Source organism: Pseudophryne corroboree, chromosome 5, assembly GCF_028390025.1.
Source record: "Pseudophryne corroboree isolate aPseCor3 chromosome 5, aPseCor3.hap2, whole genome shotgun sequence".
Lineage (NCBI taxonomy): Eukaryota > Metazoa > Chordata > Amphibia > Anura > Myobatrachidae > Pseudophryne > Pseudophryne corroboree.
Window position 1 is genome coordinate 277,942,057 of NC_086448.1, and position 20,225 is coordinate 277,962,281.

The 20,225-nt window shown below is 43.8% G+C and overlaps 1 protein-coding gene across 1 annotated transcript in view; it reads right to left on the reverse strand.

Moving 5' to 3' along the window:
• MRPL3 (mitochondrial ribosomal protein L3) overlaps nt 1-20,225 on the reverse strand; it is a 227,919-nt gene that overhangs the window by 197,969 nt on the left and 9,725 nt on the right. Inside the window, exon 3 of the mRNA XM_063922364.1 lies at nt 14,615-14,706. Within this exon, the coding sequence (XP_063778434.1) occupies nt 14,615-14,706 (92 nt within the window). The remainder of the gene's footprint in view (nt 1-14,614; nt 14,707-20,225) is intronic.

The following is a 20,225-nucleotide window of genomic DNA, read 5'->3' on the forward strand; positions in this document are numbered from 1 at the left end:
AATTAGGATGCGGTACATCACATGAGTACCTCATGAGTTTTCCCTTACTCTGCGGCTGCTGAGCGCTGCCACGTTGCCAGTGCCCAGCTGACCGCTATTCCACCATTTTCAGACTCTGGTTCTGTCAGCTGACTTCCACAGCCTGTCAAAATAAAACTAGGGGGATAAAAGTAGAGCCTTTGACTCCAGCAAGCTGCCCAGAACAACATTGCTTTCAAGAGTAACGTTCCTAGGCTTCTGGTTGCTGTGCTCTGCTGCAGCTTTGATTCTCAGTCCCCGTACTGTAGAACTACAAGTATCAGCCTATGTCTGTCTAGTGCCATTACCAGCAGTCCCGAGACTGTTCCATCTAGTCCACTAGCACACCAGCATTCCAAGTTCATCCAGCTCGCTGGACTGAAATCAGAACACCAGCTATCCAACTCGCTGAGTTTAGCGCAGCACACCAGCATTCCAAGTGCATCCTGTTCTCTGGGTTTAGCCCAGCACACCAGCATTCCAAGTACATCCTGCTTGCTGGGTTTAGCCCAGCACACCAGCATTCCAAGCACATCCTACTCTCTGGGATTAGCCCAGTCTGGCTTCATGCTACTATTGCACATTACACATCACGGTGCATTCATTCAAGAGACTCTCTCCTAGCCTGACACGTTCTAACAAGATCCCTAGTACATTATGTGCAAGTCATACAAGAAGCCCAAGCTTCATGCATCAAGCGCCACAAGAACCCCCAAAATGTGACATACTCACCAGCGTTTTCTTGTAAGTTGTGTTTTTAAAGGTTGAGCATCCCTTTTTTTTTTCTTTCTTACATCCGCAGGTGTTTTGGGTGATTGTCAACATATAGCTGTAATTGGACCTAAGCATCAGGTTTTTTCCATTTCTTGCCTTAAAAAAAAACTACTGCGATTTCTTAAATCCAGAAAGTTATACTTATTTAATAAATTTTGGTGATAGTGTCCCTTATGGCAAAGGCAGGATCATTCTACAAAGCTTATGACTAGGCAAAGACCACATTTCCATATAAAATATGTGTCCAAAGAAAAGGGAAATAAAATAAAATTGAGACTATAGTGCCTTCCACTAACATTAACATTTGGAACATGCAGTGTGATCAGATTTTGGAGTTTTACCAATATTTACCCATAAAGCAACAAAAGCTTAAGGAAGACAGCAAGCTATTGGAAGACTTTAAAGAATCTCTTATATAATAGCCCAGATCTGTGACTCTGTGCCTAACGCTGGGCGGAGATGGATAAATGAACAACCAGTCCAGGATTCACTTTCTCTGGTGTAAGACGTCTGTCCCAGCATGTCTGCAGGCACGGGGGGCTGAGGCACAGCGCTCTCCCTGGCCGGCAGTCTGCCCGGGGTACAGCTCTCCAGGCGCCGCCCCTCTCTATGTACCATGCTGCATGGGGGACTGCTCAGCTGCCTGACCCGGGCTTCAGGAACCAGCACCAGCCACACACCTCACCTGCAGCAGCCGGGCACCATACTCCACCCTGTGCGGGGACAGCACCACCAGCAGTTTGCGACTAATCGCTCCGTAGCGAAAAAAAATAACGAGCGAACAACTCGTAATCACCCCCTTGGTCTGTTGGGGAGACACGGGAAGATGTTACATTGGCATAACATTATTACCATAGATAGACTATTTCTTTCCCAAGCTTGTGGTTTTCTGGAAGAGGAGGAGGAAAGCAGGAAATTCATTATGTTGGGAGAAGAAACACTGGACCTGATTCAGAGATGGGTGCAGATCTCTGCATACGTTCGGTCTGAATGACTCCACATTGTTCTATAGAGAATGTTTTTATGCTTTTGTTATTTATATGTGGTATACTGCAGAGGGTGCTATGTATAAATCGATTTTTAAAGCAAGATCATGATTACGGGGTATTAAGCTTCCTAGAAAGTGGAGAAGTTAATTACATCGCTCCCTAAAAGCTTTGTCGGTTTTGATGGATCTGCCACACAATGAGTGTCTTTTGAAACTCTAAAATACACTGGGGATACAGGTTGAGTATCCCATATCCAAATATTTCGAAATACGGAATATTCCGAAATACAGACTTTTTTGAGTGAGATAGTGAAACCTTTGTTTTCTGATGGCTCAATGTACACAAACTTTGTTTAATACACAAAGTTATTAAAAATATTGTATTAAATTACCTTCAGGCTGTGTGTATAAGGTGTATGTGAAACATAAATGAATTGTGTGAATGTACACACACTTTGTTTAATGCACAAAGTTATAAAAAATATTGGCTAAAATGACCTTCAGGCTGTGTGTATATGGTGTATATGAAACATAAATGCATTCTGTGCTTAGACTTAGGTCCCATCACCATGATATCTCATTATGGTATGCAATTATTCCAAAATACAGAAAAATCAGATATCCAAAATACCTCTGGTCCCAAGCATTTTGGATAAGGGATACTCAACCTGTAATAAATCTCCAATGTTCGTATTTTTGCAAATTGATAGTTGAAATGAAAAGTGTGTTACAATGTATACATATTTCTATTACTACTGTAGTCACAGATGTGACTGAGCTAAAAGTCATCTTTTATAGTCTATTAGAACATTAATAAAGGATTAATAAAAGTATATCTTTTCACATTGAACCAAATTTGGAATTACAGGGAATCATGGAAAAGAAATATACTCAAGAGAACATGTCCAGCTAATGACTTTGCAGATGCCAATTATGGAGGTCCTTGGGAGAATATACCGCTCTTGCTCTGCTGCTACTGTAATGCTGTGGGACACTTAATAAAAAAAATAAAAAAAAATGTTGAAAAGACTCAAAATCTAGCACAAATAATGGTTTTTAGAATACTCATTTAGAACGTTTCCTTCTCCTGTGCATATAGTAATTCTTATGGAGAATTTTAAGATATCTAAAATTAATTTGATTTCTTTCTTAATAGTGTATAAAACATTTTGCCAAAACTTCGTAATTCAAGATAGTCGGATGATTAATGCTGTACAAACTCATCCCTTCCTCAGTATAATTTGCATAGGTAAAGAAGGCAGATTATCTGTTCCAGTGAAGATGCAGTGTAGTCACTTGCAATATCCTGAAGGAAAAATGAAGCATTCTTTTTAATGAGATTCAAAAGTCCAGATATGTGTATAGGAAAATGGGCTACACTAGATTTTATAGTAGTTTTTGGATAAAAACACAGACTTAAAACATGTCAATCATTGGTATAATTAGTTTAGGACATCTGAATCTAGTTATCCTACGTGATCACAGCTCTTGCCCTTTACAGTGATTTTGGCCCAAGTTTGTGACATCACTCAAAGAGAGAAATGTTTCAGTGCCTCAGGGGAAAAACAGATAAATACTTTATGTTATAGACCAGTGGTTCCAAAACTGGGTGCTGTAACATTCTGAGGTGCCACAGGGCACTTACAGGGGTGGTGGTCTAATACCAAAACATTTTTCGGCACTGTGATCAGTAAAAAGCAATTCTGATAACTGCCAATCATAAAATATGTGGACAAACAGAAGTGCAACCCTGTCCATCCACCACATACGTGAACTGAAGGATAAGCACAATTTACTTCATTAAATAAGTTTTGCAGAGTATATCAATAACAGACATAGGGACCTAAGAGGAAGCTACCACTAAATTCAATGGATAACCAGTGAAACGGCAATTAAAGTGTTGATGGTTTGCCAATAGCACTGACCGCAATTGGGTCTGGAAATATCTCTGGAGGGATAGAGTGCTAGGAGGAGACAAAAGATGGATACATTGTTAATCTCATTGAAATAATAGGAAACATACTGTTAGCTGGTTTTGTACGACTGATACTGTACTCGCTGTAAATGGATATTAAAATAATCATGATTTGAAGTGGTTTTATTTTATGCTATAATTGCAAGATCTATGGTTGTGCTTAGTTATGTGACTATAGGTTGCAAAAAGGTGTACGAGGGGTGATTGATAAGTACCAGTGTTAGGCAAGAAAAAAAAAATTTATTGGGAAAATTTTGATTTATTTTTCAACAGTCCCCTTTAAGCTTGATACACTTGGCCCAACGATATTCCATTTTTTTCAAGCCCTCCAAAATATAGGATTTGTCGAACTCTGCGAAATCGGCTTCAGTTTCGGCGATGACCTCCTCATTCGATGCAAATGTCTTTCTGCCGAGCCATTTTTTCATGTTTGGAAACAGGAAGAAGTCGCAGGGGCTCTGCAACTCTGGAGAATACGGTGGATGCGGCAGCAATTCGTAGCCCAATTCGACCAATTTCGCTGTGGCGATGTGGGACGAGTGTGCCGGCACTTTGTCGTGGTGGAACAGCGCTTTTTTCTTCGCCAAGTGGGGCCGTTTTCTCTTAAATGCGTTGTCGAATCTGCCCAAAAACTGAACATAATACTGCCCTGTGATTGTTTTTCCGTTTTCCAAATAGTTGATGAAGATTATGCCTTTCAAATCCCACAAAACGGCCGATGGAACAGTCTTGACCTTCTTTGGTGCACGTTCGCCGGGTGAAGTCCACTGTTTTGACTGTTCTTTCATTTCTGGTGTGTAGTGATGGATCCACGTTTCATCAACAGTCACGAAACGGCACAGAAACTCCTTCGGATTGCGCTTAAACAGGTCCAAACACTGCTTCGAAGTGGTCATTCGATTCCGATATAAGTTGTTTGACATTAATTCTCTTTAAAATGTACATTCTAAATGTAATGAATCAGTACATTCAAATGCAATACTCACAACTCATCTGTCTTGAACATAATTTAAAGGGGAAAAAGGAGATATTTTTTTCAGCAAATACTAACTGCTGGATTATTAGGAACTTGCCAACAGCAAGAGACCTCTATACTAGTAGTATAAGTCTGACTACATATTTCTTGCCAAGAAAAGATGCATTACACAAATACGGGATTCATAAAAAGAATAAATTATTATAGTACATATCCTTATGACAGGTTATGAGCCATATTGTGGGTGTTTTATCACTCAATGTGTTGGAATGGTACTGTATAGTGTATTCAATGTACACTTAAAGACATTATAAAACACATGGAAAAGCTAGATACTAATGGAGAGAGTGTTCAATTGTTATGGTACATCCTATGGATAATACTATATTGTTAGTAGTACTGGGCAGTACGGATGGTGTAGTGGGGGTCATTCAGACCTGATCGCACGCTAGGTTTTTTTCGCTGCTATCAGGTCCGAACTGCGCGTCGTACGGGTGCAAAGCGGATCGATTGACAGGAAGAGGGTGTCTGTGGGTGTCAACTGACCATTTTCTGGGAGTGGTTGGAAAAATGCAGGCGTCTCCAAGCGTTTGCAGGGCGGGTGTCTGACGTCAGTTCCGGGCCAGTACAGGCTGAAGTGATCGCAGCGGCTGAGTAAGTTCTGAGCTGCTCAGAAACTGCACAAAACTTTTTTGTAGTGCTCGGCTGCACATGCGATCGCACACTTGCAAAGCAAACACACACTTCCCTATGGGCAGCAACTATCTGATCGCAGCGCTGCAAAAAATAGCTAGCGAGCGATCAGGTCTGAATGACCCCCATGGTAAGCATTACAGCACTGAGGTCATGGGTTCGATTCCCACCATGGACCCAACTGTACGGAGTTTGTATATTCTCTCTGTACTTGCGTGGGTTTCCTCCGGGTACTTCGGTTTCCTCCCACAATTCAAAAATATACTGGTAGGTTAACTGGCTCCCAACAAAATTAACCCTAGTGTGAATGTGTGTGCGTGTACAGGTGATAGGGAATATAGATTGTAAGCTCCGCTGGCGCAGGGACTGATGTGAATGGGAAAATGTTCTCTGTAAAGCGCTGCGGAATATGCGTGCGCTATATAAAATAACTGGTAACAACAATAATAATAATAATAATAATACTACTACAACTAGTTAGTGAAAAATGTGTTTTACGTGAAAATTGATACTGCTATTTGTCCTTGCAGAAAAGGTTAGAGACATTCTGTAAGAACTGCCATGGAATAACTGAATAAGAAATGCATTCCCGAGAGCTATGAATAACACAACAAGGTTTCTTCAAGTATTCATCAGTTTGGAGCACATATTAAAAAACATAGGACCGTGCAGTTTTCATTTTAGGACATCAGTTGAAGAGGAGTCATCTCTTCAGGAGGCCGTCAGACATCAGACGAGATGTACCATCGTCTAGGACACATCTAGACTGTTGAAAGAATTGTGTGCTTCCATAAACTCTGAAAATGGGGAGAGAATGAGTTTTCTTTTTTTTTTTAACTGTTATTGCTGCATGGATACATAATGTGAATAGAATGGGCAGTTATTTCAAGTCAAAGGATATAGAGTTTCTATATGAAAATATAAGAGTTGGGGGAAAGATTGTTATGGAAATGAAGAGGTTTATTTGTGAAGATTATTGTGCTTAAATTTCTGTTTGTTTAATGAACATGTGTGAGAAAGGCTTGAATATTATACCCCTTTCACACCGCAGCTATAACCCGGTAAATTGCAGTTTTTTAAGCCTTCCAAAACGGTTCTAGCTGCGGTGTGAAAGGGCCACTTTGAATTTACTGGTTACAGATTACTGGTATTTTAAAACGGTTAAAAAGCAGGGTCCTACACGGTTCAGACCCGTTTCATTGTGCAATGTGAAAGGCTCTGAAACGGTATTTCCAAACCACAGAAGGTGATAGGCTGCCTCCATGCGTGATGTCACCAGGCAGAAGCAGGAAATAAACTGGAGGAAACACATGAGAGTGAAGAAGCATTTTTTTTTTTATACAGAATACAGTTAAAAATGGCAAATTGGAGTGATGAGGAGGTTAGGGAGCTGCTTAGGATGAGAGGGGATGAAGAAATATGTAGACAAATCACTGGGACAGTGAAGGATGCAGTAATCTACATAAACATGGTAAAGATGCTTGAAGCTGCTGGGTTCCATCGTACGAATAGCCAAATTATTAATAATTAATTAATAATTAATAATGTGTGGGCCAGAAAAGTCCATTTAAAATGACAACCACTGTTTTCTATGGGAGAAACGGGTTCAGTGTGAAAGGTACCAAAACGGTAATGAAACGGTAATATACCAGTTACAACATGCGATGTGAAGAGGGTTTAACTACTCAGACCCGTTTAAAGAACCGTTTCAAAAGCAGGGTTTGCGATGTGAAAGCAGCATTAGTGTAGTGAGTCACAATGACCTTAAGAACATGTTGGTAGGATTCTTTCTATCGTGCTAATAAAGAGAGACTATTCGGGTACCAGCTTATCAAAATCTATTGCACTTTTAAAGGTGGGTATTCCTATCCAAAGAAGGACCATTTTGAATCTTTAAAGTTGCGATTTCTTTTGAAAACACAAGAAGGCGATGGCGAAAGATGCAAAATCTGTTGGTATCACAAGATGGCGCTGGTGTGCATATTTATCAGAGGTAGTCTACGTTACAAATAATGATCCTTAACCACTTAACTAGCATGGTCAGATCACATGGGACCGCGCCATCCCACTGTTTCCCCAATTATTGACAAGGAGATCCGTTCTGCAGATGTGCATAATGTAATATCTATATATTTTTAAAAATACTTTTAAACTATATTAAATATAAAAAAAAAGAAAATGTTATGAATGGTTTTGAAGGGAAAAATAGCCAAGTGATTAAAAAGAAAAGACATAAGATGCTGCAAGCTGCACTGATCTTTATAATTAGGATGCGGTACATCACATGAGTACCTCATGAGTTTTCCCTTACTCTGCGGCTGCTGAGCGCTGCCACGTTGCCAGTGCCCAGCTGACCGCTATTCCACCATTTTCAGACTCTGGTTCTGTCAGCTGACTTCCACAGCCTGTCAAAATAAAACTAGGGGGATAAAAGTAGAGCCTTTGACTCCAGCAAGCTGCCCAGAACAACATTGCTTTCAAGAGTAACGTTCCTAGGCTTCTGGTTGCTGTGCTCTGCTGCAGCTTTGATTCTCAGTCCCCGTACTGTAGAACTACAAGTATCAGCCTATGTCTGTCTAGTGCCATTACCAGCAGTCCCGAGACTGTTCCATCTAGTCCACTAGCACACCAGCATTCCAAGTTCATCCAGCTCGCTGGACTGAAATCAGAACACCAGCTATCCAACTCGCTGAGTTTAGCGCAGCACACCAGCATTCCAAGTGCATCCTGTTCTCTGGGTTTAGCCCAGCACACCAGCATTCCAAGTACATCCTGCTTGCTGGGTTTAGCCCAGCACACCAGCATTCCAAGCACATCCTACTCTCTGGGATTAGCCCAGTCTGGCTTCATGCTACTATTGCACATTACACATCACGGTGCATTCATTCAAGAGACTCTCTCCTAGCCTGACACGTTCTAACAAGATCCCTAGTACATTATGTGCAAGTCATACAAGAAGCCCAAGCTTCATGCATCAAGCGCCACAAGAACCCCCAAAATGTGACATACTCACCAGCGTTTTCTTGTAAGTTGTGTTTTTAAAGGTTGAGCATCCCTTTTTTTTTTCTTTCTTACATCCGCAGGTGTTTTGGGTGATTGTCAACATATAGCTGTAATTGGACCTAAGCATCAGGTTTTTTCCATTTCTTGCCTTAAAAAAAAACTACTGCGATTTCTTAAATCCAGAAAGTTATACTTATTTAATAAATTTTGGTGATAGTGTCCCTTATGGCAAAGGCAGGATCATTCTACAAAGCTTATGACTAGGCAAAGACCACATTTCCATATAAAATATGTGTCCAAAGAAAAGGGAAATAAAATAAAATTGAGACTATAGTGCCTTCCACTAACATTAACATTTGGAACATGCAGTGTGATCAGATTTTGGAGTTTTACCAATATTTACCCATAAAGCAACAAAAGCTTAAGGAAGACAGCAAGCTATTGGAAGACTTTAAAGAATCTCTTATATAATAGCCCAGATCTGTGACTCTGTGCCTAACGCTGGGCGGAGATGGATAAATGAACAACCAGTCCAGGATTCACTTTCTCTGGTGTAAGACGTCTGTCCCAGCATGTCTGCAGGCACGGGGGGCTGAGGCACAGCGCTCTCCCTGGCCGGCAGTCTGCCCGGGGTACAGCTCTCCAGGCGCCGCCCCTCTCTATGTACCATGCTGCATGGGGGACTGCTCAGCTGCCTGACCCGGGCTTCAGGAACCAGCACCAGCCACACACCTCACCTGCAGCAGCCGGGCACCATACTCCACCCTGTGCGGGGACAGCACCACCATCATGTCTTCCGCTTCTCAGTCCAACACCCTGAGCAGGTCTGGGGCGCAGCATCTGAGGACATTACATGGTTCAAGCCATGGACCAGAGGTATGGACAACCCCGCACCCGCCCCTCCCCCACCCCACCCGCGCCCCCCCACACCCGCCCCTCCCCCACCCACAGGCACACCTGCCCCTCCCCCACCCGCAGCACACCGCCCCTCACCCACCTACAGGCACCCCCGCACCTACCCTTCCCCCACCCGCAGCACACCGCCCCTCCCCCACCTACAGGCACCCCTGCACCCACTACTCCCCCACCCGCAGCACACCGCCCCTCCCCCACCTACAGGCACCCCTGCACCCGCTACTCCCCGACCCGCAGCACACCGCCCCTCCCCCACCAGCGGCACCTCCCCCACCTTCAGGCATCCCCCCTCCCCCACCTGTGGCGCCTCTTGAACCCCTACCACACCCCCACACCCACCCCTCCACCACCCGCAGGCACCCTTGCACCTGCCCCTGCCCTACCCGCAGACAACCCCTCACCCACCGCCCCTCCCCCACCCAACCATGGCAGCCCCACACCCGCCCTCCCCCAACCACAGCACCCCCGCACCTGCCCATCCTCCCACCCGCAGCGCCCCCTGGATCCTCTCCCCCATCCACCCCACCCCCACCCACAGGCAATATTCAGTAATATTTAATAGTTAACAATATTTAACAAAACTTAAGACCATTAATTTGTACTTTTGTTTGGTGATGACTAACTAGTAAGTTATACAAAGATGAACGCACAGGTAGGTTGTGTTCCTGTTTTGAAATACATTCTTTACAGGGTTGCATAAAAAGTGTTTTGGATTGTACAAAACCGTACATTGAGAAAATCCTTTCAATTCCTGCACTTGATGAAACTGCGGTGAACATCTGCTTCAGAAGATTTACTACAGAAGTGTCTAACTGAAGTTGAGCTGCGTAGGACATCCACCAGGCTAGAGGAGATATACGGCTTAAAATGTCCACTTCAAACATGTATGGTGCAAATCCTTTCATGGATGCACGAAAGTTGATGACAGGCAAAAGTTGACGATTATTGACATGAGCAATAGCAGTCTCAATATCAGCAGGACTAAGCTTGTTTCCCCTGCACCTAGGATTAAGTAGATTAGCCAGCATGTGGGCATCTGTAAGTGTAATTTTAGCTCGCCATTGCCATCTTTACTACATTGCTGTGACGTCAAATCTCTTCAAGATCATCTAACAGCTTCTTCCACACTTGTACGACCTCACTGATTGTGCAGTTGCGTCTCTGTGCACGATCCAGGGCTACAGCTACAAGTTTCAGTCGTGCCAAAAAATCTTTAGCACTCCGCTTAATACCAAAGTTATTAACTTTGCTAATACAGGCTGAGTATCCCTTATCCAAAACGCTTGGGACCAGAGGTATTTTGGATATCGGATTTTTCCATATTTTGGAATAATTGCATACCATAATGAGATCTCATGGCGATGGGACCCAAGTCTAAGCACAGAATGCATTTATGTTTCATATACACCTTATACACACAGCCTGAAGGTCATTTAATACAATATTTTTAATAACTTTGTGTATTAAAGAAAGTTTGAGTACATTGAGCCACAGAAAACAAAGATTTCTCTATCTCACTCTTACTCAAAAAAGTCCGTATTTCGGAATATTCCGTATTTCGGAATATTTGGATATGGGATACTCAACCTGTAATGTCTTGTGGGATATCATCTCTGTTTTCATCACATACACTAACAAGAATGGTTAGAATAGTTTTTCAGAAAGGACTCCAAACAGTCTGCCATAGTATTCCAGCATACGTCACTTGGTAGAATCTCCTATACACCATCCATTATTCTCCCCAACTGAGCTTAAAAAAAAAAAAAAAAAAAGGACTGCCCCCACCTACTGTACATGTCTATCTCTTTCTAAGCAAAAGTTGTAGTTTTTTAACGTTTTGATTTAAATCATTATTTAATCATTTGATTTAAATCATTGATTTGATTCAAATCGTGCAACCCTGATTCTTAAGCATAAAATTATTTTCTGCCTGTAACCAAATGTGACAAAGAATGATCACAAATACAGTGGGTGGTATTCAAATGATAAATCACGCCCAATCTCCTTTCTAAAGTGATCCCCGTTATCGTGCATATCGCGCTCATAGTAATCAGGTTTAGCTGCGTAACGGGTTGGGTGCCCTCACTACCCTGGGGGTAACGAGCTGAAATGATTATACCACGCCCATCAGCAAAAACAGAACGGGTGTGGAAGGGAGTGAAAAGAATTGACTACTGCGCAGTATCTTCCGATTAAAACAGGAATACAGTATGAAGCTGGTTCACACGTCCATTCTCCAGACTGGTGGGCTGTAGCACTGAAGGAGGACTTGCCAAAATCAGACTTCCAATCATTTTCAGCAGGTGAAAAGTTAACAACAAAAAAAATTGTCTAGATTTAAAGTTAACAAATGTTTTTTCTCATTAGGGTTGACCTGCAAAAAAGTGATTTAGCCACGGTGCAAGTTTGCTCCTTACTTGGCTTTGCACTGTTCCTGCATGTGATACCCTTTCCCTAGCAATGCTAGGTAACACAAATCAAGCAATAACATTATTGTCATGGTGCCGTTGTAAATCGGCTATAGTATCATTGTGATGGGGACACTACAAACAAGGCTATATGGGACAGACAACAAATGTGTTCCAACAGAATTCTGTAAGTATACTTATTACATTTTCTGCAGCTCAACAAGCATTTTGTATGCCTACTGTCTTCATGCAAATTAACTGTAATAAGACAAGCTTAGTCTTAGTCAATTAACAACTGCACACTAAATGTTGAGGTCTAATTAAAATCCATGTGATAATTCAAAAGTTCTTCTAGAGATGTAGCAATTTAAAATAATACTCCTTTCAGGCAGTGTCAGCGAGCAGTTTGGGCAATTCCATCACATATGATCAGAATCTACAACTGCATTAAAATATCAAAGCAGTCCTTGATTTGTGCTACACCCTGACAGCCTTGCAGGCACATAACAAGTCTGGTGCAATGTTTTAAATGTCACACTTATTTGCTGAGCATTCAGTGCAGTCACCTGTGACCCCCACGGCGCTTCACTAACTGCAGGTTAAGTGAAGCTATATTGGGAACTGCAATACACATCAGACCTTCCTTCTGACATTCTAGGTGCTAAAGCTTTATCATCAACTGGATAGCAGGCCACAGAGAAGGCTTAAAACATATGTATATGAAAGGTCTACTTTAATACAGGAAAATAATAATTCAGTCACCATGAGAAGCTTTGTTTATGCTGCAGTGTGAGCATATCAGTAACTGGAAGCTGAGCAGCAGCAATAATACAAAAGGTATTACAGGTTGAGTATCCCTTATCCAAAATGCTTGGGACCAGAGGTATTTTGGATATCGTATTTTTCCGTATTTTGGAATAATTGCATACCATAATGAGATGTCATGATGATGGGACCTAAATCTAAGCACAGAATGCATTTATGTTTAATATACACCTTATACACACAGTCTGAAGGTAATTTTAGCCAATATTTTTTATAACTTTGGGCATTAAACAAAGTGTGTGTACATTCACACAATTCATTTATGTTTCATATACACCTTATTCACACAGCCTGTGGGTCATTTAATACAATATTTTTAATAACTTTGTGTATTAAACAAAGTTTGTGTACATTGAGACATCAAAAAACAAAGGTTTCACTATCTCACTTTCACTCAAAAAAGTCCGTATTTCGGAATATTTGGATATGGGATACTCAACCTGTATTAGAACTCAAATATACACCAAGAATTTCCTACAGGCAGAAGCTCTCATTTATCCTTCATGTTATGCGGATGTATCCATCTGCTAACATGCTACTTCAACTTTATTTCTATATCTGCAATTAAGCCTCCTAAACAAGTCAACGTATCTTCAAATATTCTCCTTAACCCTATATTTTCTGAACAAGAGTGACATTTCATATATAGTCATGGTTCACACATTGAATTAAAAGTAGCAATTTCAATTATACAGTAAATCATGTGTTCAGAAAACGCAGAAATTGTGTAAACAGTGGACTCCGTTTATGAAGCCTCCTGAAGGGTGTAGTACGGCTGACCGGCGGTCAGGAGACCGCCGGTCAGCATACCGACGCCGGGATCCCGGCAGCATACCGACGCCGGGATCCCGGCGGGGAGGGGCGAGTGCAGCAAGCCCCTTGCGGGCTCGGTGGCGACCAGTGGACACCCACGAGTGGAAATAGTCCCTGTTGGTTGGCATGCCGACCATCGGGATAGTGATCCCTCGGGAGGATGGAGGAGGTCATGTGACTGTCGGTCAGCTGACAGCCGGTCACATGAATACCACCCCTCCTGAATGTGTACTGCAAGTCACTGAAACCCTATGATCCCCTCTGCAGACTCTAAGGCGCACGCCACACTTTGTAGGCTTTGGGGACTCACACTGGAAGTGTGTCTAGGTGTAGGGAGGTGGAAACCTCTTCAAAAGCACACTCTGCATAATGTGATGTTTACAATTTAAGTCCAAACTCTTGACATTCAGATCGACCCTATTCATAGAATAAAACCTGCTAGTTCCTTTATACTGCTTGGTTTATTACTTCAGTTATGGCTTAACCATGAGAGAAAGTGTATGCCCTACACACTTTGGTGGAAATTTAGATCCACCAGCAGAAGTCAAGGCATATGACTTCGACAAAAAAAGAAAAAGAAATTTGTGCTGCAAATTTCAGGCTCACATTACAAACACAGCATTCTGTATTTGAACAAAAACAAAGAACATTATTTGCTTAGTATAATTACAGTTTGCTTAATTCAAACCAGGGTTGGAAAAAAAAAAACCACCTTTTTTTTGGTTTAAACCTTTTTTTTTTTTTTTTGCATTAATGTTTTAATGAAAACAAAAATTAATTCTGCTTATTATATTAATACTGTGAAACATTGCTATTAGAAACCTTGATCAACCATGTTTTAATGCTTTCTAACATTAACAATCCATCTTTGGTTTGTTAATGTTAGAAAGCATTAAAATATGGTTGATAATATAATAAGCCGGAGTCATTTTTTTTTTTTCATTAAAACATTAAATGAAAGAAGACAAAAAAAAAAAAAAGCAAAAAGACTAGTTTAACCCAAAATAAATACAAAGTTTTAAACCAGTTTAACGGTTTTGTTCCCCAACCCCGCTTCAAACAAAAGGATAAAAACATATTGCATAAAAGTAATAATGCATAACAGAGATGCAGATAAAAAGAGAAACAGAAATATACCAAATAGCACAAAAAAAAACAATCATTAAGCAAGCGAACAGGAGACAAATATTGAAGCCTAACAGAAATGATTCGTCATATTAACTTACTTGCAACATTGTGACAGCATGTTTTTCCCCAGATTTAGTCCATATTGGCATCATTCCCAACTTAACTGCTACTACACCAACCCGGATGGAGCCTGCAAGCACAATACAAATCAAGATGCAAGAACATTGTTACATGAGAAATTCTTATTACACTGTAATATTTCTATACTGTCAATAAGAGAGCTACATAAAGAACACAATGACACAACTAGTCTTATAAACGATAATCGGAATTTGATACCTACCGGTAATTCCTTTTCTCCTAGTCCGTAGTGTATACTGGGGTCTTGTACTTTAGTACCATGGGGTATAGATCGGGTCCACTGGAGCCTGGCACTTTAAAACTTTTAGTGTGTGTATGTGTGTGCTGGTTCCTCCCCTCTATGCACCTCCTACCAGACTCAGTCTAGGACAGGGATGGGGAACCTTCGGCCCTCCAGCTGTTGTTGAACCACACATCCCAGCATGCCCAGCAACAGTTTTAGCATGGCTAAATAACAAAACTGTAACAAGGCATGCTGGTATATGTAGTTCAACAGCTGGAGGGCCAAAGGTTCCCCACCCCGGGTCTAGGAAAACTGTTACCGAGGAGACGGACATAACATGAGAGAAGAACAATACAACTGCGATGAGGCAACAAGCCAATACACAACCATGAACGTAAGGAGGGCGCCAACCAGAACAGAGGGTAGAAACACCAACCTAACTTGGATAGCACGGCTATACCAACAACATAACAGGACCACAACGCCGGTCCAACCAAATACTTACACAAGTAACCAGGAACGAAGCACTGAGGCGGGCGCCCAGTATCCACTACGGACTAGGAGAAAAGGAATTACCGGTAGGTATCAAATTCCTATTTTCTCTTACGTCCTAGTGGATACTGGGGTCTTGTACTTTAGTACCATGGGGAAGTCCCAAAGCTCCCAAATGGGTGGGAGAGTGCTAAGAGCCCTGTAAAACCGCCTGACCAAACTGAAGGTCATCCATGGCCAAGGTATCGAACCAATAGAAATTAACAAAAGGTGTTCGAACCAGACCAAGTCGCAGCTCGGCACAATTGTGGGGCCGATACACCCCGAGCAGCCGCCCAGGAAGAGCCCACCGACCTCGTCAACTGGGCCTAAATAGACAACGGCAAAGGCAGAGCCGCCGACACATAGGCCTGTTGAATGGTCAACCGGAGCCAACGAACAACAGATTGCTTAGAAGCTGGCCGACCAATCTTGGTAGGCATCATAATGGAGAAACAGCGAGTCAGATTTCCGATGACGGGCCGTCCTTTTGACATAAATCTTCAGAGCCCTGACCACATCCAAGGATTCAGGACCAACTGAAGCGTCAGACAACACCGGAACCACAATAGGCTGATTCACATGAAAAGCGGACACCACTTTCGGCAAAAACTGGGGACGGGTCCTAAGTTCTGACCTGTCTGCATGAAAAATCAAATAAGGGCTCTTACAAGATAAGGCCCCTAATTCAGAGACACGTCTGGCAGACGCAAAAGCCAATAACATCACAGTCTTCCAGGTGAGAAATTTTAACTCCACCATATGTACGGGTTCAAACCAATCCAATTGGAGAAAGGACAGAACCACATTGAGGTCCCACAGAGCCGTGGGAGGTACAAAGGGCGGTTGCATATGCAGAACACCCTTCAGAAAAGTCTGTACTTCAGGCAACATGGCAAGTTGTTTCTGGAAGAAAATAGAGAGCGCCAAAATCTGGACACTGATGGAGCCTAAACGTAGGCCCATATCCACTCCCGCTTGCAGGAAAAGTAGAAAAGGACCAATTCTAAATTCTACTTTCACACCAGGAAACATACTTTTTCCAGATACGATGATAATGTTTCAACGTAACCATCTTCCTGGCCTGGACCATGGTGGAAATAACCCAGGAGGGAAGACCTTTTCTTGCTAGAATCTCCCTCTCAACTTCCAAGTTGTCAAACGTAGCCGCTGTAAGTCTGGATAGACGAACAGACCTAGCTGAAGAAGATTGTCTTGGAGCAGCAGAGGCCAGGGATCCTCCAGAGCCATGACCAGGAGATCCGAGTACCACACCCGTCGAGGCCAATCCGGGGCAATTACAATTGGCAGAATGCTTTCCCTTCTTAGCCTTTTTAGCACCCTTGGGATCAGCAGTAGAGGAGGGAACAGGTACACAAACTGGTAAGGTCCACGGTGTCAGCACGTCCTCTGCTACAGCCTGCGGATCCCTCGTTCTGGAACAGTAACGGCATAGCTTCTTGTTAGGACACGAAGCCATCAGATCTATCTGTGGACAGCCCCACCGGTGAATTAACTGCTGAAACACCTGGGGATGTAGGCCCCATTTTCCCGGCTGGAGGTCGTGCCTGCCGAGGAAGTCTGTTTTCCAGTTGTCCACTCCTGGAATAAATATGGCTGAGATGCTCCTTGCGTTGGCCTCCGCCCAGAGGAGGATTTTTGACACCTTTCGCATTGCCGCTCTGCTTCTTGTTCCCCCTTTCGGTTTATGTACGCCACTGCCATGGCATTGTCCGATTGAACCTGGATCGCCTGATCCTACAGGAGATGGGAGGCTTGTAGAAGAGCATTGTAAACTGCCCTGAGTTCCAGGATGTTTATCGGTAAAGCAGATTCCTGAATTGACTGGGCCCCTTGGGTCACCACTCCCCAACCCCGAAGGCTGGCATCCGTTGTCAGTAAAATCCACGAGTGGATATTGAAACTTCTGCCCTCTACCAAGTGAGGCATTTCAAGCAACCACAATAGAGAAATCCGGGCTTTCGGAGAGAGGGTGACTTACTGATGCATATGCAGGTGAGAACCCGACCATTTGTCCAGCAGATTCAGCTGAAACGGATGGGCATGAAACCTGCCGCATTGGATTGCCTCTTAAGAAGCCACCATCTTGCCCAGTAATTTGATGCAAAGATGTATAGACACCCGGTGAGGACTGAGTACCGAGCGGACCATAACCTGGATAGTCAAGGCCTTGTCCATCGGGAGAAACACCTTTTGAGATACCGTGTCCAGTATCATTCCCAGGAACTGAAGATGCTGGGTCGGTTCCAGGTGAGATTTCTGAAAATTTAGGATCCACCCATGATCCGTGAGTAGGCGAGTAGTCAGGTCGATGTTGTGCAGCAGACGCTCCCTGGACACAGCCTTTATTAGGAGATCATCCAAATAGGGGACTATGTAAACACCCATCATGCACAGCTGCAGCATCATCTCCGCCATGACCTTGGTGAAGACCCTCGGAGCTGTGGATAATCCAAAGGGTACGGCCTGAAACGGGAAATGGTCATCCAAGATGGCGAACCTGAGGTAAGCCTGATGAGGGAGCCATATGGGAATGTGTAGGTAAGCATCCTTGACATCCAGAGACACCAGGGACTTCCCCTCCTCCAGAGTGGATACCACCACCCCCAGAGACTCCATCTTGAATTTGAACACCCGCAGATACAGGTTGAGAGACTTCAGGTTCAAGATGGGGCGCACCGAACCGTCTGGCTTGGGAATGACAAAAAGACTTGTGTAAAAACCTCTGTTGCATAACAGAAGATGTACAGGAACTACAACTCCCCCGTCTGCAAAGGTTTTTGAATAGCCCCTTGTAAGGTAACTTTTGCTACGGGTAAAGCTGGTAAGCCCGACTTGAAAAACCTGAGAGGAGGGAGTGTTTGAAATTCCAGCCGGTATCCATGGGAAACGAAGTCCCTCGCTCAAGAATCCCGGCAGGACTCCGCCCACGTGGGCGAAGTGTTGCAGACGAGCACCTACCTGAAAGTCGCCTTGCTGCTGGGGCCAACCGTCACGCGGAAAGCTTAGTGGCAGGAGATCCGGTGGTCTGGTCCAGGGAGACGGCAGGTGCTGGTTTATGGGACTTATCACAAGCTCCTCTGGAAGTGGTGGAGACCCCTCGGCCCCTGCCTCTGAAACTTGCCACACGAAAGGACTGCAAGGAGGGTCCGGTGTAAGAACGTGAAGCAGGTGGCGCAGCCGACGGCAGATAGGTAGACTTACCCGCCGTTGCTTGGGAGATCCACTTATTTAATTTGTCTCCAAACAAGGCATCACCTGTAAAGGGAAGATTTTCTACACCCTTTTTGGAAACAGCGTCCGCAGCCCATTGACGTAACCATAGAGCTCTGCGTGCTGAGACAGCCATAGCAGTTCTGTGGCCATTTATCTTACACAACTCCTTAATAGTCTTGATCATAAAATTTGCAGCATCCAGTATATGTTGCAACAGAATAACTACCTCATCCCAGGATAGAGTCTAAACCATCAATAACATTATCAGACCACTTTACCACAGCCCTGGAGATCCACCCACAAACTATTGTGGGACGCTGTGCTGCGCCTGCTGCCGTATAAATTGCCTTGAGCGTTGTCTCAATTTTACAGTCAGCTGGCTCCTTCAGGGACACAGCCCCGGGAACAGGTAGTACCAATTTCTTAGACAGTCTGGATACAGAAGTATCGACCGACGGGGGGAGGTTTTCCCAGACCTTCCTATCCTCAGCTGGAAGGGGAAAGGTAGATAAAAATCTCTGAGGAATCTTAAATCTTTTATCAGGGTTTAACCAGGCCTCCATGGCCAGGGAGTTTAACTCTTTAGACACCGGAAAGGTAGTTGAACTCCTGGGTCTAACATTAAAGTTCCGTCTCCTGATCTGGTATGTGGAGGACCTCCCTTACAGCAAAAATGAGAGCCTCCACCCCAGGGGACAGAGAGCTGTCCTCGTCCATATCATCATCATCATCATCCACATTTGGCTGATCAGAATCAGAATCATACTGGAGAACCTGTGGCAGGGAGAGTTTATGGGAGGCCACTAGAGGGGTCTGAGAAGCCTTCCTGGAATCTACTGCCTTAGTCACACAATCAATGCAGTGTTTTAACACCTGTCTCTCTCTTTTAGCTGCAGTAAGTTCAGAATTTACATTTTGAATCATGCTCTTAAAGCTGTCCAACCAGTCAGGTGCCTGTGAGCTTGGTCCCTGAGGAGATAAGGAACATTGCTCACACATGAGTGACCCCGCTGAAGACGGGGTAGAATTACAAGCAGTACACATAACCAAGTCCACAGACATTATGCAGGAAAACCACAGCGCAGCCCCCTTGTCCAACACCCCACACAGACCCTAGAGCAGTGTTTCCCAACCTCGGTCCTCAAGGCACACTAACAGTCCTGGTTTTAGCGATATCCAGGCTTGAACACAGGTGACTTAATTAGTAGCTCAGTTATTTTGATTTAACCATCTGTGCTGATGCCTGGATAGCACTAAAACCTGCACTGTTGGTGTGCCTTGAGGACCGCGGTTGGGAATGCCGCCTGCCCTAGAGTCCTTGTAGTGACACTGAGGAGCGGACCCAGCACACAGAACACAGCAGCACAATGTGTGAAAATAAGTGTATGCAATATCAGTGCAGCGGCGCTACCGCTGGCGTGCTCCCCCCTGACTATGACCCCCTGGTACTAGCTTAAACCGTCTGTAACAGCGTGGGTCCTGGAGGAGCAGCGTGCATGAAGCCTTGATGATCCGCAGCAGCAGGAAATGGCGCGGTCCCGCTCCGGGAAGCCACGCCCCTTGCAATGGCGCACGGC